The sequence below is a fragment of the Lepisosteus oculatus genome, chromosome 15 (genome assembly GCF_040954835.1).
Source record: "Lepisosteus oculatus isolate fLepOcu1 chromosome 15, fLepOcu1.hap2, whole genome shotgun sequence".
NCBI classification, from domain to species: domain Eukaryota; kingdom Metazoa; phylum Chordata; class Actinopteri; order Semionotiformes; family Lepisosteidae; genus Lepisosteus; species Lepisosteus oculatus.
The window spans coordinates 20,058,450-20,086,304 of NC_090710.1; the positions used below are offsets into that span (position 1 = coordinate 20,058,450).

Below are 27,855 nucleotides of genomic sequence, written 5' to 3' on the forward strand. Positions count from 1 at the left end.
TTAATCTAGCTTGTGCTTCAGTAAAATTGACCATTCTGATGCTCTATTTTATTACAGGCCCTGCTGCCAATATATTTGCATTTTAAGGGCTCAGAAACGGGAGAGAGCAGCACAGACACGGACAGGTGGCGGAGAAGCAGCAGAGAATTGCAGACGGACACAGTCGTGCCAGACTCAAATGCCGTAGAGCAAAAGATTTGGAAATAACAGATAACAGGATAAAGGGGGGAAAAATTGAGATTGGGAATACAAATCCCCTAAAAAAAACAACTAAAAGTAACACTTACCTAACTCCAGAAAACACTACGCAACAAACATGTAAGCAACATAATGAAAAAACGGGAACAAAAAGCTGTTCCTGGTCAAAAGAAGGTGCACAGGCTGTAGGGTTGGTTCGGAAGCCCACATTTCGGCGACGGTAATTGGCTGGGCTCCAGCCCACGTTTGCAGGCAGTACATTCCTCAGGCACTTCAAAGATAGACGAGGACAATGGGAGCTCCAGAAACCAACGGACTTTGAGCTTTGGCATTTTCCTTCTTCCAAGCTTTAATACACACGAGGCACGAGGCAGCAAAAGCCCACAAGCATTTGAGGGGAAAAGTAGCTTCCCTCAGAGCGCACCACCACTTTTGGGGTTGTTTTCTCACAAAATGGGGGGGTGTGTTAAAACCCAACCCCCCTTAAGGTAATCCGGCAGTGCAGCTCCTCTCATTGGTGGAAAGCTCAGAAGCCAAGGAAGCATTGAAAAAAGAACGGCTCGCCGTTTCTTCTCTCTCCCATTGTCCAGGAGTGATGGGCTGTCCTTCGCGCTGTCCGTTTCTCCCATAACTATGGCAACAGGTTCATTTCTAATTAGCAGGTAGACCCCTCGAGCCCGTCTGCCTCTGTTCTCCTTTTAGCCAAGCCGGGGAGAAAAAGGGCTTTGTTTGAGGGCTAATGGTCTGCTCAAAGACTGTGCCTGGCAGGCTCATGAGGCAGACACTTAATTACCTGCCCCTCAGTGAAACAGTTTGATGAAGAAAAAGAAAAGGAAGTGGAAAGAGGTTTCACTGCTAAACGATTGACTTTACCCAGTTTTTTTTTTATTTTTCCCCTCTGCTGTTGTCCAAAGTAAACAGAGGTGATTTATTGCTTTATGATTTCACAACAGATGGAGTTGCTGTGGAGGCTCCTGCCTGAGCTGCCACTTATTGTATACAATCACAGCTACACGTACGTACAGAAAAAGTCCAATTCTGCAGAAAAATCTTTCCCAACGAGAACATTCCCTTTGCTAATTCCTCCGTATAAGACTTACGATTAAGAGTGGACAGTTAAACTCACCACCCATATAACACATCATTGATAAATGTTCTCATATGTTCCCATATTTGGGCTATCTGACGAGGTGCCCACATGTTCTCTGGAGACACCTAAACATAATGCTGAACATCAATTGCAGCATACAATGTCACTATAAAATCCTCTCCTGCCTCAGTGTCCCCTTTATCAATGTGTCATATGGTCACCTGTAGCAGACTTATTACTTCAGTACAATAAAGTTAAAAAGAACAATGAAGGGAATAAGTCTGAGCACTTTAAGGAATTAGCCGAGAGCTGCTTGGATTGTTTGACTTGGATGGACTGAAGGTATGGCAGGGATAGACTCTGATGGATGGTTTCCTGCAGCTCTAAGGGAAAAGTACAATTTCTGAGCCTCTAGACTCAAACCTTGCTATGTTTGAGCTTCTTTGTCGAGTCTCTAGATTCAAACCCTCTATACAGAAAGGCTTATAATTAGCATCTGTGTCTGTTCCATTTTCTACAGACCATGTAACTTCTGTCGCACGTGTAACTGCTTGTTTGATATATGTACTTATTTTGCGATTTGCTTTTCTTATAACGGTTTTCTTTTAAATGTTTTTTGCACTTACTGTTAAGCGCTTTGAGATGCAACTTCTAAAGGTATTAAATAAAATAAATATTTTTCTAATTGAGTCTTACTACTCAGTGTGGAAAAGCTGCCAGAGCAATATACAGCCAGAATACAAAAGCTTGTGGATCCTTTCAGTGACTGACGTTTCTGAACTGGCACTGCAGAGGTCACTCCTCATAACCAGGGAGGACCCCACACCCGTCACTCATGTGTTCTCAGCACCAATCACCAAACGCACTATCCCTGGGCCATGTGGGTACACAGACCCTTCCTTTCAGAACCATTCCCTCAGCTCTCATCTCAAGACCTCACACCCTGATCTGCTGGTATAGTCATGAGCAGGGTTGCACAGTTTCAAGGTGCTTTTCCGCCCCTAGAAGTACATTACAAGAGCTTCGACACCAAATCAGAAGAAATGACAGTGAACACAGATGGCGAGATGAAAGTTAACATCTCTGCTCTCAAAATGATTTCCTTCTTGAGGTGATGCAATCTGAAATTGTGTTTTTTGCTGTATAAAAGTTACTCACAGAGGTAATAAGCACAGAAAACGAAAAAGACACAAGAAGCAAGGTGGGCTTTATCAAGAAGTAAGCTTAAAGACTGGTCTTTAAACTATTTTAAAAATACCAAAGTAGTCTAAATCTCATAATTATTGAATGATATAGAGCAATGCTTTATTTTCTGCTCGTAATTTTAACATTTACAACACAGTGCCATTCACTGTCTGATCTCGGAACCACACCAGATGAACAGTTGATAAAGGACAGGTTCGCACAATGCAAGACATACATTTTCCAGACCCTAGCAAAGGCTTTATCACATTGAAATTCTAGCTATGGTAATGGAACATGATCACCTAAAGAATACTAGAAATGGCACCACAATAAAATACATAAGTATAGATAATTAAAAAAAAACACCTTATTTTAAAATTCTAATACCCTCACAATCTTTCTAACAATGTCATTTGTGCAGGATGAAAACTGCATGATCAGAGCTTGACCTGCGCAGATTTGATTAAACCTATCTTGGCACACACACAAGTTGTCTGCTGACAGGCAAGAAGATTAGACCAGAACCATTTAAGACCTTAATTGATGGGGGAGTGCATTACAGAGCAGAAAATGTTAGACAAAGGTTCTGCTGTGAGCTGACTTTTCTACTGCTGCACACTTAGATGTTTATCAAGATCTGGTGCAAGTCCAAACAATGCACTTATATCCTCATAAATAAATTATTCCTTCTCTGACCGCTGGTGGAAAGCAACTGAAACTCAGTTTCCATCGCATTAATTAGGCCAGCTTGTAACCAGCTGCAGAATATGTTATTTTGCATCCAAATAATGGATTACACACGTCAACAGCTAAAAGGTTTCTAATTAATACAAAAAATAAAATGAGGGGGAGATTATGTAAAGTGTATTATTAAATTGAAATAACAGGCCATAAAACCTGAAAGAAATAATACAAACACCTCTGGACCTGATTTGGATAAACTGCAAGATTTGTAAGGCTCTTAATAAGGCTTTAGTAACAATCAGCTCAGTTATAGTTGACACATATTTTAAGGGACAGTATGCCTACTGACAATAAATGTTACAGTCCAGAACTATCTAGCATGCCATGTTCCTGAACTCTTAATGAACTATAGATTCTATATTATAAATGGTTCAACATTATCAAAGTCTTGGGCTACTGAATACTGTTCTTCTTATACAACATATAGGCTTTCCAATATCAGGAGCCAGCAGCACCAGTCTAGGTAGTATTTTCTATATTGTCTCAGCGTGTCAATAGGCAGGGTCACTAGGTCTGCAAAAAGAACAGACTCAAATCTCATCTCATGACTGTAGCTACAAAACCTGCATCAAGACGTCTCCGTCCTCATACGATGGAAGGGAGTCTTCCGCACTCTGGCTGAGCTCCTCTGTCACTGTGCCTGTCAGAGTGATAAGTTTGCCTGCCTTGTTAATATTCATTGCAGGGTAGCCAACATCACCAACTCGCCATAATCTCGCCTGTGTCAGTGAGCTCCCAGCCAAGAACACACCCAGTGCCCACGACGCCATGCCAGGATCAAGCAGAAAAGGAGCCTGCCGCCCTGATCCCAGCCTCGGCGATGCCGATTCGAGCAGCGGACCATCGCACACCGGGGTAACGGGATGAGAGGAACTCTCCATCGGTCTTTTCATGCTCTTCGGAAGGAAAGGTGGGAAGGATCCTATGAGGATTAGTCGAATTTAGAAGGAATGAAGAATTAAGCCTCTCCCACCTAATGTGGTGCCGGCAAACACATTGTTACTTCTCAGTTACCGTCATGCTCGCTCGAACCCCCTTTCAGCAGGAACGAAAGCTGCCGTGCAGAGGTGAGGGTTACTAAACGCCGCAGAGTACAAGACACGGGACTTGAGGGCAGATTTGTTGCGGACGCGGACATCCTCGTTCTCTACTTCCAACAGCTCAAGAACGCCAGACCGGAAAAGAGAAAGCGACACGCAGACCAAATGAAGTTCAGCCGCAGCTGCCGCTACTGAAACCAACACTCGCGTTGCGTGATGCAGCCCGTTATCTAAACGGATTCCTAATTAACATGACGGCTGCCATCACTAGCTCCTAACAAAGGCGAAGGGGCGGCAGTCCGACGGAAAGAAATCTGCAGCAATGGGCAGCTCGGCGGCGGTCGTTAGCGGAGCCCGCGGCTCTCACAGCCCAGCCACACGCCTCCCCCGCTTCCTGCTTCCACCGGCTCAGCGACAGAGCACTGCCCGCGGCCGGGCCGCTGTGGGGATTCACTGCTCCTGGGCCAGAGGAACGAGACGGATCCTGGCGCCTTTGAAAGCATAGCTAGGTAAAACTTGGGTCCTGGCACCCCTAACCCTTTTTATAAAAAATGCCTCCTGTTGTCAGCTGTAAATGAACGTTCTCCATTGTTTCTATGCCTCGATTTCATGTATCACTACTGATTCTGAAGAAGCTCACTGGGTCAACCTTGTCAGTGCTAATAAAGATTTTTAATACTTGAATAAAGTCCTCTAATAACTCCCTGTTTCTATTACGAGTGCCTGACCACTGACCACCATCAGGCATGGCTGTGCAAGGCACAGAATGCCACCTGGCTACTGGACCTCTTCTGTGTCACAGAATAAGCTGTAAAAGTCCTCTCTTCCTGTTGCTGATCACCCTGGGACTATTTAATGTACATATAACAATCTCTAGTGCCAAGGGCCTAGGAATGATAACAAGCCTTCACCAGCTGTGAAAATAAAACCCCAGTACATCTTGATCATCAGCACTTGAATGTCTGGCGTCAACGTAACTTAATCTTGTAAAAGTGCCGCAAACTGCACAAATGTACATAAAATGTAAATAAATCTATTTAAAGTGCTCAGAAAGTGCTTAAATGTAAATACATTTATACATTAATTATTAATCAGTTAAATATATTTTACCAATTTTGAGTGAACTCCAACAACTCCAACTTGTGACTAGAAATCCATTATTCAACTGGTGTATTTGAACGAAAACACTTAATACGGCTTTGACATAAAATAAACAACTTCATTTAGACACATACGGATCTGTTATTAGACCACTAATAAAAAATCATGGCCTCCTAATAATCCCCATCTATGAATTGGCTTCATTACTCTGCTCCCCTCCCCACTGATAGCTGATGTGGGGTGAGGGTACTGGTGCACTATGGCTGCCGTCGCATCATCCAGGTGGGGCTGCACATTGGTGGTGGTCGAGGGGAGTCCCCATTACCTGTAAAGCGCTTTGAGTGGAGTGTCCAGAGAAGCGCTATATAAGTGTAAGCAATTATTATTATTATAATAACTGATTTAATAATAAATAATTTAAGTACTTCGGTAACCCAACCAATCATTTTTAAATCTTCATTTTGCTGTTTTTATCCATGGTGTGAACGTCCTCATCTCCAGCACTTCTGTCAATTCCTTTGCCTCACAATGGTTATAAGCCATGTTCCTCAGACAGCAGATGTATGCTCTGCCTTGAATACTCCTCCGAAAGGGTCAAAGGTCAAAGTGAGGGTTCACTGCTGTGCGACATTTAACCCAAGAGCTTTGGAGCATCAGGGGTCACCATCTTTAGCCAAACTCTGCACGGGACAGCGCAGCAGTCTTAAACAGCATTTGTTTAGAGATGAAAATGTCTGCCCGCTGGGGTGCGCACTGAATAGGCTTTTTGTCTTTGCACGCCGCAGGACCCAACAGGTAGGGCTTATAGGCTCAACCTTTTCGCCCCCGTCGAGCCGATCTCCGTGTTTAAATAGGACAGGCTGTCTGCCCAGAGGACAGAGTTGACAATATAACTTTAGCCTATTCATCACGTCAGCTCCACTTCTGATGCACAAGACCTCAATTGTACAACGTGCATGCCAGTGCAATCCAAACAATGCACAAATTAAAGGCCTGCACTGGGCAGCTATTTCCCAGCAAACTGAAATAGCAGCATAAGGGAGATACAGCTTATTAGAGGCACGACAGGAAAGAATATTTTGACTGAACACGGTTTAGTGAAAATTTACGAGCAGCCCTCCTTCTAAGATCAAGGCTGCTTGCCATAACTTTGTGTTACCCCTTAGCAAAAAAACAAAACAAAACAAAAACACTATACATTAGGATACAGGACAGCTACGTTTAGAAAAAGCTGAAAAAAGTCAATCATATTCTTGCTAGCAATTAAAGAACTCAATTGTTGAGCATTACCCCCCTTAAATGGTCTCATTTAGGGAGAAAAGGAAAGCAGAGGGTGGAGGGGGGGTGGGTGTGATTGACGGGGTGGGCAGGTAGCTCAAATTGCTCAACTGTGCCTCCACCCCCCCCGTATCTCCACAGCGCAGCAGCATTCCTCTGCCAAGTCACTGCCCTTACATTGTGGGGGGATTAAGTCTGATCTGAGAGCAATGAAATGCAACTGGAAATGCCCCGAAATGTCAACCCTGATTGCTGCCGACGTCGCTTTGATGACATTTTTAGGCAGAGGCCCGAGACGGCAAGGAGGCACGAGAGAGAGAGAAATGAAGTGGGCCGAGCCATCCTCAAAACCGAAGAGACGCTGAAGACGAATTGAAAACCGTACACAGTGTAGAGTACTGAAAGGGGTCTTGTTCCAAAAACAATAAGAGTCCGGACTTGCGCTTGGTGCCAGAGATTTCATCCACTGCAGCTGTAGAGTCCCTGTAAACAGGAGGAAACGCTGACAGCTCTCTGCTCAAAAGGTTTTGCAAGTAACTACAACACTGTTCAGGCTCCCTAAGAGATGCTTTGAACATTCATTACCACAGCTAAATGTTCAAACACAGCAGCCAAAGATGATCAAAAGTAAAGCATGTTTAAAGAACACCCTTTACAGTACTGCTGATTTGCCAAAAATCTTCTTAACATGCATACACAGCACCTCAACTCACTGCCACAGCTGACTGATGTACCTGAAGGCTGCTCATTTTAGTCGAATTTACACCGTTGGATTTACACCATATAAGCAAAACATGACCATTCAGCAACACCCCTGAGTAATACTGTTGAGGACTTCCAATTAACATTAAACCGCTGTCGTAGGATGAATTGAAACGCTATTGCCTAGGAAACATTGTTTGTTTTTTTCTACTGTATATTCTATGAAGCCTCTCACATTTTTAAGCTAAAGAGAGTGTAAACTGGCTTGAGATGTGACCGTTGTCATGACTCCTCAGGGCAACTCAAAACCACTGTGAGAAAACTGCACCATAAGGAGCAGGGGAATATAGCAGCAAAAACTAGGGTATACTACAGCTATTGCCTTATTTTAGGTTACAGTCACAAATACATCCATCTATTTATCAACTACCAGCTAACTTTGCACTTGTGGACAGACACAGCTAGATATAAGCTCATCCCAGCTCACTGACACATTGTGTGGTTACAATGGACGTTCATGTGGTTTAGGAACTAAGATTTCTACTAAAAGGCCTGAAAATGTAGCTGTTAAATTTCTGTCATAGATACCACACTAATTTCTGTTTTTCTCCTAGGATCACATTTTATCAGTGTGATAACCTCTATTAATGTGCGGGCTTTATTCTCGTTTGCTAGACTCACAGTTTCCTTTTCCTAACACTGCACTGCTGCTCTTTGGGGCTCTCATTGAGATCTCAAGCTCTTTCAGTTATACTCCAAATGGGGTGAGAAAGGAAACAAATGGCAATCGGCCATTCAGGAAAACGTACAGAGACACAGGCAGAATAACGTCTCCTTTTTAAATACGTACCCACTGTACTGTCAGCACCAAGACTCCATTTCTGTACGAATACCTGCAGTGTACACTGGGTACAGCTGCACCTCTCCACACTTATTCTTCTGATCGCAACAGCTCTTTACATTTCTTGTCATTATATTTAAACCCCCCGAAGCTCCCTGACTTAGAGCTTCGAATAATACTCTCTCTTCTTACCAAAGCCACACCCAGGAAACAGGCCAAATCGACATACTGTCAAGGGAGGCTGATCTACTATCACGACGGACACAGGCACAGAGTTTGGCCAGCGATTTTCTGGTCTTATCCTGCGCCTGAAGGTGTGAAATGAAAGGCGGACAGCTCCGCTGACGACCTGCTGGGAACGTTTTCCCCACAGTTAAATGAGATCCCCACCAATATCACCCCCTGCACTTAGGTCGACCTCTTCCTTCTTAATCTGGATCCTCCCTGACGTTTTAGAGGATGTAATAGGATTGATCCGCATTCGTGAAGCTAGAGCCTCTGGTCAAATCTCACATGCTCACCGAAGCATTTCTCACACACTAGCACATATATAAGCTGCAATTCGGAAAGGAACAGTTACCAAAGAAAATATAAAGGAACAAGTAACAGGTTTAATTCCATGCTGACACATTGTGTTTTTGCTCTTCTCTTTTCAGCATGGAATAAACCTATTACTTGTTCCTTTGCAGCCTACGCATGCCGACGCAGCCACCTACTGAACTAAAACAAATACAAGCCTCTCAGTGGAAGGTAGCATAGAGAGAAATAGTAAATGCAGTCCTTTCAGATCAGAAGAAAACTGTAAAGAATTTTGATCCATGATTAGTGTGCTAACCTGGTTGGGTAACCAAACTCAATTTTATAGGATATATTATAGTGGTATATAGAATTCTGGTATTATTTCATGCAAGACATTCCTTATAGTGTATTAGTAGTCCTGTAATGTGTGTGCAGTTATGCCTCTACTCATAATTTCAACACAGCCATACAGAAATGTGTACCGAGTTTAACTTTTACAGATATATTCCAGAGGAACAATGTAACACCACTTCCAAAATGCCTTCTTATGGATTAGTCTGGAAAAGAAACTACAAGTTGTCTGATCTGCATGTGTATTTGTGAAACAAAAACCACTACAATTAGGCCTAAGGGATAAGGAGTCAAAACTAAACAGCCGAAATTGCTTCCACTTATTTTAAAATGTCATTTAATAGGTGATGAAAGACGGAACACACTGATTTAACAGAAGGCATATTTGTAAAATCGGTAAACAACGCCACAGCACAGGCTCTGTTCCCATCTTCCTCTTTATTACCACTGGAGCTTCAGAGTGTGTACAGCTCAAGAGCTACAGTGTCAATATTTACACTTATAAAAATACAGCCAGAGTGGGCGGCAATAAAAAAAAAATCTGAAAGTTAAACAGAGAGAGGATATCCACTTCCCTAAAACACCTCCAAGTATGGTTGTCTTGTTCAAAACTTCCAATGGAGTTCCATCTCTCCAGTATTTCTCCCTGGTTTTTATCTGCTTGAGTAGCAAGCTTCCATTTCAGAGTCTTCTTCTCATCACTAACTTCTCTCTCTCTTAACGATTCCCCATGACAAGCCTAGCCCCACTAACACAACAAATGCTGAACGATTCAGAAAACTATTTGTTTCCTGTATTACATACAAAATGCCTTCATCTCCATGAAAATAGTTACTCAAGGCACAACTGTTTAAACACAAGTGTAGCAGGTTTTGCCATTACTTCCCACAGTACATCTTGCACATCAAACACTGGGTCATTCCGTGCGATCTCAGTAGCTCCACTTCATTTCAGATGTTTCTTATCACCAGTTCCTTTAAGTATTTTTATTAAGCACTTTAACCCCTTTTAATGCTCTGTTCCCTCAAACTGTTAAGCTCCTGTGCTAAAATACAATGCCTGGTGATATAAGACTAAAGGCCCTCTAGTGGCAGAAAACTGAAATCGCATCCTTTCTGGAGAACCCAGGATAATTATACACGTCACTTTCGTCTGTGCTTACCAACAAACATTTCCTCATTGCAATCCTAAAGCATTTCTAGCACCGCTCATCCTTAAGGCAACCAGAACTACATTCATTAAGATTTTTAAATGGAAAATGCTGGAAAAGAAACCTCCCCCCACCTCTGTACAGTAACCAGTCCAGAGCAGAAGATCAGTTCTTCATCCTGTTCTGGGTCACTGGCAAAGCACAAGGTAAGCGTCTCCAGGTAGATTCCCAACACAGCAACAAGACAGGAAAAGGGTTTTTCTCAACTTACATGAAATATAGACTTATTATGGTATAAAATTAGCTTTAGGCTTTCTTTGATTTGAAAAAAAAAAGTCTTCAAAGAAAAAATACAGTGACGTTAACTTTCTGTATTAGCCGAACTGCACCAAAAGTGATCCACATTTTATTGCAAGGAAAGGTTATCTTGTTAGGTTTCATACCACAGAACCCACTGAGGTACAGTACTTGGCTACTGTGAAAACTAACTTTTATTAATTTGAAAGGAAAAGTGATCTTTTTATGAGTGAATCATAACAAGTAGAGAAGAAGAAAAGAGCAGCCAAAAGGGAACTTAAAAACAACGAGACCTAAAGCTGGTTCCCTCAAGATCCAGGAGACATACTCCAACGAGTTTCATCTTTCCACCTGGGATTTCCATAAACTCATATCATTAAATTACATTCTCTTTACCCACAAAAGAGCAAATGAATATTGATAAAAATGACTTTTCTAAATATACTTTGTTCAAAAAGACTGTGTTGTGCATCTGCTCCTTTTCTGGTTCTTACACAGTTAGACCCTTCACATTTTGTAGTTGGTGGCAGCAAACTGGCAGTGCAGAAAACCCACAGTAATTATTTATAACAGCTACTAATTTGTTGGACCAATCAAGAGTTTAATGAATTTTCTTTACAACACCAAAACAAAAAAAAAATGTATATTAAATTCACATCAAGTTGGTGTCTTGGAAATGTAACTACTAAAAGCAGATTTTCTCTGGAACTAAAGAGAAGACTAACTGCACCCTTCCTAAAAATTGTAAACAATGGTTTGTTGCAGAACAGGCAGGACCTTTCATCCCAAAAGAACTCTCGGGTGTGTTAAAAGCATTCCTCTCACACGTGACATGTCTTCACCACTAGGTGTCCTCCTCCTTTCTCTCTTCGAGGTTATGAGATTTCTGTTGACACGGACGTGTTTTAATAAATCGCTCAGTCTTTTCCGTGTTTCCTCGTGTGAGATTTCTCCTTGGTCTCAGCACTAGAGACAGAAAACTGAGGCAAACTGCTATCAAGACAGAGATGTGTGACAGGAACATTTTTGAAAAGCGGTCAAAGAGGTGCGCAGCACATTTTACTGAGTATAAAAGGACACAGATGTAATACGAGGGTCGAGACTTAAACATCTATTGCAATTTTGGCGTTTTGTTCAGCCAAATGTTAGCAATATTTACTACACATCTGTTAATGATTAAAATGGGCTAAATTGCCTAAGGGGATATTTTGCAAACCTCAGTGGCTGTCAATGAAACCCAGCGTCCTTACCATTAATTTATTCTGCTTTTATGTTAAAAACGTTCATGCGGAGAAAATGCATTAAAATACACTAGAAATGTATGCCCTCATATTGACCGGACCTCAAAGTTCCATTAATATGATAAATCTTGTAAACATCAGACTATCACTTTCTATTTAGAGGTCGCCCAGAATGGGCAGCAGAAAAGGGCAATATTATAATTTCTTTAATATAATTATAATAAAAAAATATAATATTTTTTTTTCTCAAAGTTAACTGAGAGCCAAGAGGTCCGCTTTGATGAACTCCAAGCGGAGAGAATCTTGATCGCACAATGGGAGATAACTTTTAACAGACAGAAGACACTAACCCCGCGGGGCTTCACAACTCCTGATGCAGTCAGATTTGGCCACAGTAACATTGCTGATCTCGAACTGGACTTGGGGGTGAGACGAGCACGTCTGGGAGACTTTAACAGGCACCACTGTATACATTCCAACACAAAATTTGCACTTCCAAGTCAAATTAATTGCAATAAAAAGTAAAACAAGTGCTAGCTTGAGCACTCAAGGTAACTCTGGGAATACCCCAGCAGTCAGGAGCTCTCTGTTAAGAGCAAGTGTGTAAGGTGTTAGAACTTGAACACCTACACAAAACACACCTGTCTGTAGTCTATGCAGTGTTTACTTAGTAGACATGATCACTACAGCTTACAGCTTACAACAGAAGGACTATATAGTGCAACTTGGTTTTTGTCCCATACTTTCAAATGTTGAAAGACGGATGTGTTTTGTTTTGTATTTCTGCATAAAATTGACTTTCTAGTGAAGATTGCTCTGTGTTTTACAACAGAAAACCAGTGGTAGCATTACTGCTGGGTGCGATTCGGCAGAACCCTTCTGGAGAAGGTAACACCACTCCCAGTTACTGTCGAGCTATTTGCATTCTGACGTGCTGTAGGATTGGCGTGACTGCGGTGTCTGGATACTTATGCAAAGCAGCAGAGAACCCAGCAAAACTTCCTGGTGTGTGCACACCCTTTACAGAAAGAAGGAGACTCTCTTACCGAGAGGAAGCATTATCTACGGCAGCTAATCACAATCCTTGTCCGAGTAGAATCATTGTTCTACTGGCTGACCTCTTCCACTGTGGAGCCCCTTTGAAATCCAGGACAGTCTCAGGCTGGCCTTTTCTGATCCTCACCAGAAAACGCCGACCTGAATCGGGGATCAGTATTCCATTTTCAGGACAGCCACTCGGTACCGATGCCAGGTTTGTTAGTATGCCACCAACCTGGTTTTCATCTTTCATACCGCAAATCAGGGTGGACACAGAGGAGCTCAAGTGACAGCTGGGAGAGTTTCCGAGTCTGTGCTTACCCCACCCAGTCCTGCTGGCACCAGGCCTGGCGCTGCATTTCAACGAAGGCCTGAACACCTCCTATTCGACTGTGTCACTTGCTCTCCCCGCAGAGCGTACGAAGGCCCATGGAGATGCCGAGGTAAACCTGCACCACTGTACTTAAAGCAGCAGGGAGTTTTATACACGCTTCCGACAAGCGGTCTTCAGATACGGACAGTGCTCTGAAAACAGATTAAGCGTGTTGGATCAACAGCCATTTTCTTTCTAGTCCCTGCTGAGTAAAGAAAGATGCCCTTGCCAACTGTCTCGTGACCCCGTTCTCCACAGCCAGGGCCGGGACTTAAGAGTCTGTACAAAAGCCTGTCAAGTAAAGATGCTGTACTCCGAGACGATGCCTGCCCTGCAACCTTCTTTTGTCTCACCGCTGGGACTTCTGTCGGAAAATGAAGCTTCTCTTTGTTTTGAGTGTAGCGATGTTGCCCTCCTCACAAAAACTAACCTTGGATTTACCGTTTTCTCCTCAAACATTTTAGCTGGAGATACCCAAAATCTTCCGCTCGTCACTACACCGTTTGTGTCATATTCTGCTACTTCTGAGGTGAGACAGGGTCCACCAGCTGCAGACGCCAGTCACCTCTAACTTAGTAACTCATGCAGAACATGAATCTAAAACTGGAAAACAAAGCTTTAAGTACAGCGTGTTGTTTGCTTAAATCAAAGGGAAAATATTCTTTGAATAAGAGTATCCCCAAGTCTACTAAACTAAGCAGAAGAAAAACGTTTCCACTGTGCTGGGAGGTCCAATCAGTCCCTAACACAGCAGTCACATATATGATGACTATTGGAGGAACGCAGGTTGTTTCAGTAAAAACCTCTCGGGCGGACAGAGATGTCAAGCTGGACACCAAATCAATCGCACTTTTGAGAGACGGTCAGCAGTGTGAAACACAGTTTCAGCTATGATGTGGCCATCCAGGACTTGGGCCACGACATCTGCTCTCAAGCCATCAGTCTTCTCTTTTACAAGAGCTACAAAACCGTTATGTGAGGGAACAAATATGGCAGAAGTGATTATCGACTGAAGAATAACAGTACTGACAAGTTGATGCCTCAACAAAAGTTCCATTGTTCTGACTGCATTTGAATAGCCAGACAATGTGCAGCCAAAAGAGATTTAAAATCCCTCCAACCAATGCCTTGACACTGTTTCCACTGCTGTGTGACAAATATTTTATGAGGGTAGTAAGAACACAAGTGCAGAACTAGTAAGAGTGCAAGAGAGCTGTGCCGATAACCATACAATTACAGAAATTAAACCTGCAAAGAAAAATATGATGGTTACTAACTCCCCCTACCCCTTTCACGAGTAGGAGTCTTGGTTAATAAATGATAAAATAAAGCTCTAAAAAGTATATTAAGAACTTCAAATATATCCAGATATTTATTTCCCTTGAAATTCCTCACTTACACCTTTATTATCCGATGGAATGTTTCACTTGGCCCAGAAACAGAGTAACTGGTGGACATGAGCAGCTACAGGAGCACACCAGTGTATGAAGTACTAACTCACTGAGACAGCACTGTAATTAGACAAAGAAATTCCTAAATCAATACGTAGTTTATATTTTAGCAAGCTACGCTACAGGAAAAATGTGCCTTTTTACTGCTGAAGAAAGTCAATAGTTTTTGATCTTCTGAAACCCAGAAAGGCTGATGTGAAGCTGCCACAGGAGGCCAGGAGCAAACGTCTCTGCACTGGGGCGCAATGTGGGTTGAACAGTCGAGTGCCATTGACTGAACTTGGACAGAAAACAGACCTCGCTGAACCCGAAATCATGGAACCTCAGAAACACAATTCCCGCTTCGTGTAATGGGCTGCTAGGACTCGAGCGGTCGGTCTCAGGACGCCCTGCAATGTGGATCACACGAAGAGCAGAATGCAGCAGCACAAACTGAACCACTGGAGGGGGAATCGCCCGCTCAGTCCCAGTGGGAAACCCCTCTTGTCACTCTTCCAGGGACAGAGGGGTCTCCTGGTCTCTGCTCAACAGGTTCAGGACAAGCCAAGCTCCGTGCACCCAGCCTGCATTGTGCATTGTGCACCCAGAGGCATTGGCGAGACTCATCCTTACTCCCCCATGGAGAGAGATGGAAAAAAAGAGAGGAGTGCTCCCTCCTCTCATCTAACATGGGGGGGGGGTGGGTTGTCTGTTAACATATACAGCTGGCCAGGCCGCTGGGCTTCCATCACTTTTGAGCCAGACAACAGTAAACAGTACAGAGCAGCCTGGAATCTATATCTAATACATATAATCTAACTTCAACCTATATGCAGTGAATCTGGAGTACAAACTGTAAATAGGGGAGACTTATGTGATAATCTCAAAAAATGTATTAAAAATAGCATTCCAAATTAAAAATAAAAACAGCTGTTCTATGCCTAGTGATCTACATTTGAGGATTTTTTTATTAACAATGCAGATGCACAATGGTGTGCAGCGTAAGCACGAAGCTGGGGATCCATTCTCTGAAGCCTTGGCATCAGGATTTGTTTTTTCCACGTCAGGGTGTCGAAGCTGCAGTCAGGTGCTGTGGCTGGGTGTAACTCCTAAATCAATGAAAACGTGCCTTGCGGTCACAAAGTCAGGTGTGCCTGGTGCACAAGTAAATACTCTATTCATTCTGCTATGGAGTATGGGTCACCCTAACTCTTCCGAAGAAGCCGACAACAGTTTCAACAGAATCTCGGGTTAGGTGCAACGCTGCAAACATGACTCACAATACCTCCCATCCCCATTCCTAAATTATTAGGTCACCACTTATCACACATGTACTACGTTTAAAAGGTAGTGTCAATCAGCATCTACTCTGCCAGGAAGAAAGTTTGGTCTAAAACTGTCCACTTTTGGGAATCCGTATCCTTCTAGACCCACCAGCTTGGCAAGTAACCAGGGAACACAAACGATTCAAACTACAGTCATTATATAACACAACATATAATACACCTATATATTGTGTATGATACACAACTGAACTGAATTTTAATGACCCTTATATTGATTTTCTGAACTTGCTTGTCTTCACTTGCACGTGTTTAGAAAGAGTGCTTTTTTACGTCTGAAACACTTCATTCTGTGTTTCTAACCGTTCAAGCTGGCTTGCCTATGACAGCAATATGGTTTAATCCAGACTGTCTTTAAAGGATGATCAGAAGCAAAATGTCAACGACGCCTGGAAAGCTCAAGACCACTGCTCACCTCCGCGGGACCACTGTGGAAAGCGCTACCCTCGGCTCAGCTCTCGGCAGACACACAGGGCGAGCACACAGGCGGTCAGAAACACGCTGCGGAACAGGGCTGGGAACAGCATCCCATTCTTGTTCCATCACATTTTTACACCTTTATTTTTATTTAAGGTTGGCTAGTTTGCCAATCATGACCAGACAACATATTTGAAGTTTTAACTGCCCCAAACTGGCACGGCAACTAGGCAAGCTGGTTTGTAAGATGGTGGGATAAAAGGTTTCCAAATGAATGAGCTTCCCCAGGGCAGGGCAGAGACGGACAGGTTCCACTTCCCCGTGGGGCTTAGTGCTTCCCATTCCAACAGCGAGCGAGCTCACAGTTGCAGACTAAATCACCTGATGCAAAATTATCTGTGACCGGGTGCTTTCATTTCCCTCCGAGTCAAACTCGCCACCAAAAGCTGAAAGGCCTTCCTTGTCAAGAAGTTCCTGTTGCCTTGATCCCACCGTGTGTCAGGTGGAAATTAATCCTGCCCGAAACCAGCAGAAGAGACCAATTGGAAGGTTAGTCTGAAGAAAAGTCCCTCCTCAGGAGATGAGGTGGAGCAGTATCTCCCACCTAAACAACCAGGAACAAGCCAGCGCCGGGCTACGGGATGCTGTTCCCCACTGATATGTAAAGTATGGTGCAGAATCAGTAAGCAGCTTGCTGTGGAAGACAAGTTCAGGAGATCTTACAAAAAAAAACCTTTAAACATGCGTTAAGTGCTGTACACACTGCACCCCGAGGGACTGAGAAGATCTGTTGAGGCTTCGTGGTTGAACGTTTCTACCATTCTAAACAAAATATACAGCGTTTTGCCATCAAGGACTCTGTGGCGTAATACTAAAAGTAAGCGTCAGTTTCTGAATGAACAACAACTGCTTCATTTCAAGCTCTGAAAGAATAAAAAAAAATTATTGGCAGCAGCCCTGCCATCATACAGCCTGATCTGGTCAGATTTAGAGAACTTAAATCTGGCTGGACCTGATCTGTATTTAAGTGCACAGCAATGGCAGTGGACAACAACACTAAGACGCAGGAGTATCGATGCCCCAGCCTGGAAGATGGCGAGATTTCAGCTCGTTTTCAATCCATCTCTCTTCACTGTGGCTCAGAAATGACCCTGTACCACTGCGCATTGTTTGCTTATTTAGAATGCATCTCATTTGTGGGCAAACAAAATTGTCAACTGCAGTTGCTATTTGTGTATAGAGTGTAATTTCAGCACACTATCCCTCCCTTACACACAGGGCGAGCACTACAAAATCTATTTGTCCCTAAAAGTTAACCTATCCATGACGGCCATGCATTTAATCATTACCTGATTCAACTTGTAACGCACAATACCCACAAAGTATTACTTTTTACTCTTACTATAAAAGTAATGTTTTATCATCATGCTGAAGCCTAAATTCTATTAATGTTTAAAACCAGCTCCAACCCCAGAACAAGGGAATACAGATACAGCAGCTCAGCGCCCGTATAGCTCGTCTATACTGTGGAGCTGCATGTCCAGGTAGAGTGAGCGTCAACTTTCACAGCATCTGAATGATTGAGTTATTGAGTTACCAATAGCTACCAGCGCTTCTTAAAACCCTCAGACCATGTGAATAATGTAGCTCTAGACACCATCAGGCAGAAGTATGTCACCTACACCGATCATTCCAAGCAGACATGAGCGTAAAGACTGGTTTGGAGATGGATGCTGTTTTTCCATCTGCTGTAACTTCACTGGATAGGTCTCTAAAATACTGAGCCTGTAGATTGGTCACTTGGTTCTTTTGCTTAAAAAACAAATTAAAAAGTGTTCCTCAAAATCGAGCATTTCAGTCTTTAGTTCAGAATGCCTCAGAAATTGCACTTAGCACTAGAAGACATCCTCCGATTCAATTTTGCACAAAGGAAACTACAGCTCTATCGTTCCTCAGCAACCCTCCAAAAAAAGACAGCGCTCACTATGGAGATTAAGCTTCAGGGTGTGGTGAGGGGAATGAACCACTGAAAGTCTTTAGAGAATACATGATAGCACTTCCTTTTAGAGTCTAGATAACGAGACTGGATACTAGATACTGATCAGAAACTGCAAGCCCTTACGTCACATAACTGATACACCCAAAATCTCTTATTACTACTGGAGATTTCACTATAACCAATAGTTATTTCATTCAGCAGAGTGTTTCAATGCCCCAGAAATCCTGACACACGGGATTCTGAAACAAGTACCTTTACATCCAAGTTTTTTTCTTGTATTAATTTCTCTAACTGGAACTACAGCACTTCTTACTTTGCTTTCAGGCATATCTGTGACAGTTCCACCTCAGTGTGACCAGCTACAAGTCTGCGTATAGTTAGGGGGTGTGAAGTTCCATGTGTACAAATCCTATGAAAATATATCCAGGGCTTTAGCTGATATTCATGTTTTATTATAATATAACTTTCATTATTGGGCAACATAGGCAGAGTTAAACTGCCTTACAGAATCCCAATGTAACACAGAAAGACGCCTTTTTATCTAATTTTGTGTATGACATCATATATACACGAAAGGATAGGCAAACTGGGTGTGTAAAATTTGATTAATTGTTCCCTTCAGCAGATTAATGCAAAACACTCAGACTTATCAAAAAGCCATGACTGATTTTGCATTAATGTGGGAACGACACGCACTTAACATCTTGATAAAAATCAGCCAGAACAAAACAATAACCAATCAACAGCATGTGCATTTTTAAAGAACAAAAGACAGCAATTCATTGGTACTGTATGTAATTTAAAAAGTCTAAAAGTGACTCAAGACAGAACCACATCTTTTCATACGCAAATACTCAAAGTGTTTCAGGAAAGCCAGGTGGCTCCTATACATGTTTTGAAGAAGGGCTTGCTTGCTTTCACATAAACCATGTCAACCTGTGAACATTTTAATCCAATCCATGGCCTGGTGAGTGCATACTGCTTTTTTCACACAGTTTGAGATCACAACTACCCGCCCCTCTCAAAAACTACAAGCAACCACTTTGGTTTCGAGTGTTAGGGGATGTCAGTGGGAGTGCTAATGATGAGGCCTTCTAAGGTGAAAGTGTTTATGTGTACGAAATAGCAGATTAAAGAAGCACACCTATAATCATTGTTTATACTTGGGTGGTTTTTCTCCTGTAATTGCCAATTCCAGAAATCCGGGGAAGAATTTAGACACCTGCAGCTATATCAGGAGTAAAAGAAGAAACACAAAACAGTGGTAAAAGAGGAGCTTTTTTTCCCCACGTTACAGACATCTTGGCATTTGTTTGACCCAGACTAAATCGAGCCTTCCATTAGCACAAAGCAAGATCTGTGTCTTCAGTTCCCAGCAGTGCTGAGTTAAGTGTGGTCACCCAGGTCCACAGCAGATTCGAATCCACTCTACTAAACAGACGCGTGGTCTAACCACTGCAGATGGTGTCAATGGGTCCCAGCCGTGTGTCACAAATGTTACCTGAACACATGGCATCACCAACCAGCTCCATTTCCAAATCCATACAAAACAACAAACCATATATAACAGGCTCAAACTTGCCAAGTTTTATATTAAGAAAAAACAACAACAACAACAACAACCACAACAACAACAACGGGGCAGAGGTTCAAAGCAATATTTCTGAATTCTGCAGACACTGAACAGGGAACGAATCAGAAAGCAGTCATTCCTCGAAGCCCGATCTAGTCTCTGGATCTCCCACACGTCACACTCACGTCTGCTGGATTTAAGAGACCGACGCCTATGAAGGCACGGCAACAGTAGGAATTCCTCAGCAGTGCCTGGAATTCCCAGAATTTGGAATACCCCAGAGAAACTGTTGTTAGAGGGCCTACAATATACGAAGCATCCATCAAGTTCTTGTTGTTAAAAGAAATGGTATGCATGAAAGTTTGGAAGCACTCAAAGCCAAAGTTTTTTTTTTAGCAATATTTACATTTGTTATACTCGGTTCCCATTCCTCATCTTGAACAGCTATTCAGGATTTCTAACCCCTTTCAAATTTTTTAGCTGTACAGTAAGTAAAAAAACCACACACTGGAACTCAACCAGGGTTGAGAAGCAGTCGGATCAGTGCAGCAGGCCTCGAGTGCTGCCTGCCTCGGCCAGCTGGCTGGCGTCAGCTTTGGTGTGTTTAAGAGATCCGCGTCTTCAGTTCCCAGCAGTGCTGAGTTAAGTGCAGTCACCCAGGTCCACAGCAGATTCAAATCCACTCCACTAAACAGAGGCGTGGTCTAACCATGCAATTCCATCTCCTTCACACAATCTGCCAGAGCCCTCAGAGACCCCCCCCTACCTTTTGACCACCAGCGAGAGAGTCTTGTGGGAGCCTTTGACCAGACAGATGGCCTCCTGCCTGTAGCCACTCAGAGGAACCTCGTTAATGGCGACAATCTCATCTCCCACCTGGAGCTTCACCGCCGCCGCCTTACTGCCCTCCTCGACCTGCAAGACAAACAGACAAACAAGCACCATGACCCACCGTCACAGGGGAGGGGGCTCAGACACATCCCCGCTTTCTCGCACAGGACACCCCAAAGTTTCTCCATAGCAATGATTTACCATTTCCTGGAAATATCTCCCCCTACGAGTCGGGCAAACCAAAAGAGCATTTGTTAGTTAGCCTTTTCGATCAGAAGATTTCTAATCGTCGTTGAAAAGAATGGAAATATTGTATGTTCGCAGTAATAGCTGGAAACGGACACTTTCACACAGTAAGAGGATATCTGTGTATATTTAATGTGGTTTCTCTCTTGGCACATGCTGAATTTTAAGCATAAAATCGCATGAAAGCCTTCAGCACAGTTTATCTTTGCCTCCTTCATTCTTTCACTGATACTTCTGTAATCTCTAGCAATGGAAGGGAGATGGGGAACATTGGACGCACATCACACTGGTTTACCTGACAAAAAAAATGGGTACATTCTGCAAATGCTTGGCAAATTACAAAAAAAACAGGACACAGGAAGACAAGGAAGCAGAAAACAGAAGTTGATGCCAGAGCCTACTGCTCCGGAACGGCCCAGCGTGATTGTCTGCCACCTGGATATTGCAAAAACAGACCCCAACAGTGCCAGCACAGGGGAAAGAAAACAAAAGCAAATGGTATGGCATGATGAAAGGCTTTTCTTTTAGTGGGAACTCCTACAGACCCCGCTGAGGGGACGGGCATGTTCTGGCACCTGTGAAGACGCAGGGGGACAGGGATGAAGGGGCCCTGATATGAGCGGACACTCTGGCCAGGGGTCAGCCTCCCAGCTGTGCCTGACCATACGAAACCACCGCAGGCCATATTATTGTTGTTAAAAGCAAGTATTGAATTTAGTTTGCCCCGCTATTCTATAGGCTATTTATTGTTAATTGTGATCTTTGATATTTCAACATCTTGTTGTTCAAAGTGTAAATTGCACAGGGCAATGAGATGAACGTCATTCAAGGTCACTTTCTTAAAGTAAAACCTTGGGGCAATAAATCATTCAGAAACTATTCATCTCTGACATTCTCCCAACGCTTTACACATCACACAATCTCCCTATCTAAACCAAACTATACATAACCTAGCAGGAGCAACGGATGAACTCCATATAAACCACATTGTCCTGGCTCCATTTCAGCACAGGAATACTGAACCTCTCAACGTCTCTCACTCACAGCTTTTACCTGCTGCACGCAGCAGGAACTGAGAGAGCAGCGGATTCAGGCATTAACACAAGCATTTAAACGGCTCCTAATGAGTCTTACTGAATACGAGGTGCCAGATCCCTTTGAAAGCAAGAATGACACAGCCTCAGAGGCATTTACCCTTTCTAAACCCAGTGCATTTTCACAGTTTGGCTCATTTCACAGGATTTTTTTTTTATCCCATTGCCGCTTATTGAAGACCAGTTAGCACCAGCTTAGTGAAATCCTGACATTATTATTTAATAAAGACCTGGTTTTGGAAGAAACCGCGTTTTTTATTTGAAACAAACTCTTTAAAAGTTATGTGATGCTACACAACAAAAAGTCCCGATTACTGGGACTGGGATTACTGGGATTATTTATGATTTATTAATGATCTCGGGCAGCACAAAAATGCGTCTAAAAACCATAAAAGAGACCCTCTCCGTGCTAAAAAAACTGGCGTGAGAGTGTGCTTCTTACGCCAACAACACCGCCGCCGCCCGTGTGAGGGAGAAAGAAGAGAAAGTGAAAGGCAAAACGTCTTCACCACCTCTCTGCAGGAGCACCTGGATTTCTTCAAGCCATTTGCAAACTCACGGCATTGCACAAGAGGAGAGAGGGGGGAAAAAAAAAGAAACGGACAGGAAACTAACGTCTCCTGAGCCTTTGTGATGGTTAGACCGGTATCACGGGAGAGCTACACTCCGTACTCCGGCATGCATGTCGCCAACAGTTCTGGGCTCAGCCTCGCGCCAGTGGCCTCAGGCCCCACGAAGATGATACTATCGCCGTCCACGAGGAGCACACGCACACCGGTTTAACAAGAACAGGCCCGCTGCACTGCGCAGGCCCGAACAATGGATCATTGTGCCCTGTGGCCGGTTCTGCCGCCTCCAAAGGAGAAGCTGAGAAGTGTTGTTTTCAACACCGCTTTATGATCACTCAAGGTCACAGAGGACTCATGGGACTCGGTCGCCTGTATTGCAGGTTGCAGGAAACAGTAACTTGCACCCGAGACCTCTGTGAGGTGGTGCAGAGAGGGAGCAACGTCACTCAAGAGGTAAGCGGAGAAAAAGCACTGAAACGCAGTGTGAAGAAGTAGTGAGAATCAAGAGACGGCACGGCGAAGCAGGGGGTCAACATTGCTGCCTCACAGCACTGGGGCCTGCTTATAATTTCTGGAGTGCTATCTGTGTGGAGTTTGTATGTTCTCTCTGCATTGTCCTGGGTCTCCTTTGGGTGCTCCAGGTCCCTCCCACAGCCCAAAGACATGCTGGTATTAATTGGTTAATTGGCTTCTGGGAAAAATGACCCTGGTGTGCATCTGGGTGCACCCTGGAATGGACTGGCGTCCCATCCAGGGTGTACCCCGCCTTGCACCCCGTGATTCCCAAGGTAGGCTCCAGGCCACCATGAGCCTAAATTGAATAAGCCATTATAGAAAGCGATGGTGATGTAAAAAAAAAGGTGAAAATGTTCGGCAGTGGGGAAGATTTCTAATACTGAAACAAAGGTTAATAGCAAAATAACATCAGTGCTAATTTTATTCAAAACGTACACACACACACAACTATGGAACAGCCTGCATACCACTGCATTACATCTATTTGGGTGTGAAGTAGTGGCACACTAAAAGACCTGTTGTGCGTCAGACCTAGAAATTGGGCTGGAAAGACAAAAACTATTAAATCTTAACTGGAAGAAGAAGCAGGCTGAGGTATTTTTCTAAAAAAGATAACTGATCCCAGATGGCAAGCTCTGCTGCTTACGGTTTTAACACAAAGCACACGTGCATTTTTGAAAGGTTTCAACCACGTTAACCGAGAAGTAAATGTTTTAACAAGAGCAGGAAAATGAAACAGAATGTCAACACTCAAGAGTCTGCTTATTTGTTTCTCTCTCTATATATATATATAACTGATCTTTGTTGAAGTTGCATCAATATCTTACAAAGAACACAATTATTCAGTCTTGCAGTTCCGAGATGCTGAACAGAACATAAAAACGTTAACGTGTCATGTCACTCATCTACTTCTCTAAACTGCTTTTCATTTCTGAAAGAACACTCCAGACCTTTGCCTCTGGCTGTTTCCAAATCACATCTTGCCAGAAGAGAGTGAGACCAATGAAATACAGAACAAGTTGTTTCACAGCATAGCTTAACTGTTAAGGCTAACTAAAATGGAATGTGATTATCTCTGCACAGAGCCGCAAAGGACCTTTAATAGCGGTGAGCTGTACTGCAAATACACAGAGCAGCGAACTGGAACTACCACATGCTGAGCCGAAACCCTCTGCCCTCATAATTCAGCTGCAGTCCGCACTTTGTCTGAAAATCACTGTCCCTGCCCAATGCAGTGAAGCATACGCTTCGACTGACTTCATTAAGTAAAAAGCAGGAAATTCTCCACTGTTACTAATGACATCGTTATACTGCTCAAACAGCAGCACCTTGCTCAGTAAAACGGATAAACCTTTCAGCAGAGGAATCTCATTTGACATCTAATTTAAACTTCATTCGTTCAATTCCCAGAGCTTTAATGGCAGGACCAATCCATTACGGTCCTTCTAAAGCCCGACTGACAAAGTAATAGCGCAACGGGTAACTAAGGAGTGTCGAAAAAAGAAAGAAAGGAAATATAGAACAGAACAATCGCCAGTATATTGAGGAAAAAAACAGCTATCTGCTGACTGGTTCCTATGGCAAAGTCAGACTTGGCAAATATTAAACTTAACTTTTATATTAAATATTTATCAGTAAATAATTTTCTTCCTCAGAAACCTCTGTATTTTGACATCAAATCACTGTGGCCTTGAGACAGCCTCCCAGCCATTACACAGAAAGACAGACAAGGACAGCAGACATTTGCTTTGACAACCTTTTTTATACCAAACACGAGTGGAGTGGACAGTTTGGGCAAAATTGAAGATAAAGGTTTACCTGCCACACATATTATGCCTCGCTTTATTGAAGCAGTCTGTATTTTTAAGATACTGGCATCAACACGATCACGATCGATGCTTCGTTAAGCTACTTTGGTGAATCATCTGCTCACAGCGCTCTCAGTCTATCCAGTGCAGTCAGAACAGCAAAATCTGTTTTATATAATGCATACATATTGTTAACAGCACCACAAAAAAAGTCCTTTGTTTGAGGGTTTCTAAAAACAAATGTCAGTCAAACATGTTAAGGAATACAGAAAAAAGGAGGTAGTATTTCACACACCCCCAGTTACAAAGTTTACATTTCGTTCCACGGCAGGGGGTAATAAACTCAAACCAATCTGAAATACTCTCCTCGACGGGAAAGAAAATCATTGCCAGAAGCTGGCACAGGGGCGTAGGCTCTGACAGGAGCACACATCCCCTCGCTCAAAGGAATTTCCTTAAAGCTGGGCAAGTATTTGGCGGCCCCCTTTCACAGAGCTCTGGCCCTGGACCTCCGCCGTGTCGAGCTGCCTTGTCACTCCTCGGCCTCAGCTCCCAGCTCGCGGGGCACGAAGAAAGATGACGAGCCTGCAGCAGGAAAGGGTGTAGATCCTACATGTCAATGTGGTGCTGATAAAGGCCCTTTCCAATATACTCCTTCCTTCTCTCCCTTGCGCCCTGTCATTGCCTTTGTTATAAATAACTCTCAGCTTGAGGCCAGTGGACCATGGACTGCCAGCACAGGATGTGGTTGGAAAGAATATGACCACTTTGCAGACAACCTACTGTAAACACAGCTTCTCGAAGCACCCTGTCAGCAATGCCTGCTAATCTCGGGGCCACGGTCAGGCCCAGAGCGCATCAGTCATAAATGTCAAGACTCTTGCAACTTACAGACAAAAGAAGAAAGCCTAATAAACAGAGCCATATAAGAACACAACTTGGTTCTTAGAAGTCAAGGATCTCATCCAGTCAGTTCATGAAAGAAGCCAGGGTGATCGGCTTCAACGATGTGGCTGGGTAGCTTGTTCCAGTCTCCCACAAGACTTTGCGTAAAGAAGTGCCTCCTGTTCTCGGTTTTCAATGCACTCCCATGATTTATTCAGCTTGTCAGGTTTTACAATCCCCCGGTCAAAGATCGCACGAAGTATGCAGTGTTTTGTTAAATTGTAAAATAGTGAATACATTCAAAGCAGCAGCAAAAGTACCTCTTTTTAAGCCACTGGAGCCCAATACAAACTGAAGTAAAACATGATTTGCTACTCATATTTTGTTTATTAATCACACAGGAGTGATGACTGGTGCACTTATGACCAACATTTGATGCCCCTAATGTATTCTAACATTCAGGCAAGAGAGCCCAGGAGCAGGGGAATGCCTCTGCTGAGAGTTCATCTGCAAAAGATGTGAACTAAAACTGCCCAGTCAGGTATCCAGTGCTGCCCTCACATTGGGCTGGATGAATGCCTGTTTCACTCCTGCTAGCCAACAGCAGAATTTATTATTCACACTGCAGCTCCAAGTGATTTATAGACAAGAACAGAGCATTTGTTTGGCCTTTCCTCTCCTTTTTTGCTTCCAGTCAGCCAATAACTTTTTTCTCCCAAGTGTTGTTCACTGCAAAACATTACAAGGCTGCTTTCCGAATAACACATTCCAAGCTCCTCGATGTGATCTTGGTTTATGACACAAACTAAAATTCACAGATGCTTGGATTCTCTACCGAAAGGCTGGAAGCAACAGCATTTGTTACGTTTCAGTGCTTCTCCATATAGATTTGTCTCAAATCCCATGCGGAATGTCGCATTAACATAATTATGAAATCAATAATGATCGTAATAATGTGGGTGGGACATCTGTAGAGAATGATGAAATAAAGGTAGCTTTACATAAAGGACACTGGGGATCTCTTTTGAAACAGAAAAAACACTGTCTGTGCAACGTGTTAGGTAGGAAAACTATCTACTAAATCCCTAAGCAATATAGTAGGGAATACCAGATCTTGTCTAGGCTCCCCCACTTAGCCAGAAAACTATTTGATTGCCATTCGATTTGGGGTGAAAACGTCCGTTGTACTTGGCTCTCCTCACCGCATTGCGCAGTGTGACCAAGAAGGCCTCTAAACGCACTCGAGCGCCACACTTCCCACAATCCTGTCCAGTTCCAGCACCGGGTCTTCAACCCAGGTGCTTTACCTTAGTCTGAAAAGGGTTCAAGCAAAATCCTGGACTCAAGAGCTGTACAAAGGGTTCAAAGAGCTGTTACAAAGAAACTTCCAAAACATTCACAGACTTGAGATGTGGGGTCCCCTCCATTTCCAGCCGTCAAAACCATGCCTTAATGTGAGCAACAGAAAAACGACTAAATAAAATATATATATATGTTTGTGCCCAAAAAAAGAATCTGCCTCGCAGGTACTACAGCAGCCCAGAAGACGACAGCTCAGTGCTGGCCATCTCGCGCTCTTCCCCGGAGAGCGGGCCTTTTCCTTTTTGGATGTTTTGTTTCTGCAGTCACGGCCCGGAAGCATGGAGCTGTTCTCTCCTGGGAGTCTGCACCAGAAAGTACAAAGCGGTTGCTGCAGTTTTTTTAGTTTATCTTTTTTTTCTAATTCTTTTGGCATTCTTGCTTTCTCTTATCCCGTCCCTGTGGGTTGGCTGGCCTTTGGTGATGTGCCTCTGAATACGTGGCGGTCTGCCATTCTGGTGAGGACGCTCCCCTTGTGGTATTATGCTTAGCTGTATAGAGTTTGTGGGCGTGTGGCTACAGAACGAAACAACATTCCAATACAATATATATTTCTGCCAAGGAAGCAAACAAAAATCATTCATTATGCCACCTCTGGGGGCCGATGCACACCCCTGGGCACACCTTCGATGTCCAG

The 27,855-nt window shown here is 43.4% G+C and overlaps 1 protein-coding gene and 1 long non-coding RNA gene across 10 annotated transcripts in view; one reads left to right on the top strand and one right to left on the bottom strand.

The window, feature by feature from the left end:
- Positions 1–27,855, bottom strand: part of shroom2a (shroom family member 2a) — an 84,623-nt gene that overhangs the window by 34,994 nt on the left and 21,774 nt on the right. For 8 of the 9 annotated variants that reach the window (XM_015363821.2, XM_006639112.3, XM_015363822.2 and 5 more), the window contains one exon: positions 20,677–20,825. In XM_015363821.2, coding sequence (XP_015219307.2) covers positions 20,677–20,825 — 149 coding nt within the window. Of the gene's footprint in view, positions 1–287; positions 1,245–20,676; positions 20,826–27,855 lie in introns of those variants that run through there. The other variant, XM_015363825.2, reaches the window with a different exon arrangement.
- On the top strand, positions 3,786–5,302 carry LOC138223171 (uncharacterized). Its single transcript, XR_011181688.1, has 2 exons — positions 3,786–4,284; positions 4,378–5,302. It is a non-coding gene; the product is annotated as an uncharacterized lncRNA (long non-coding RNA).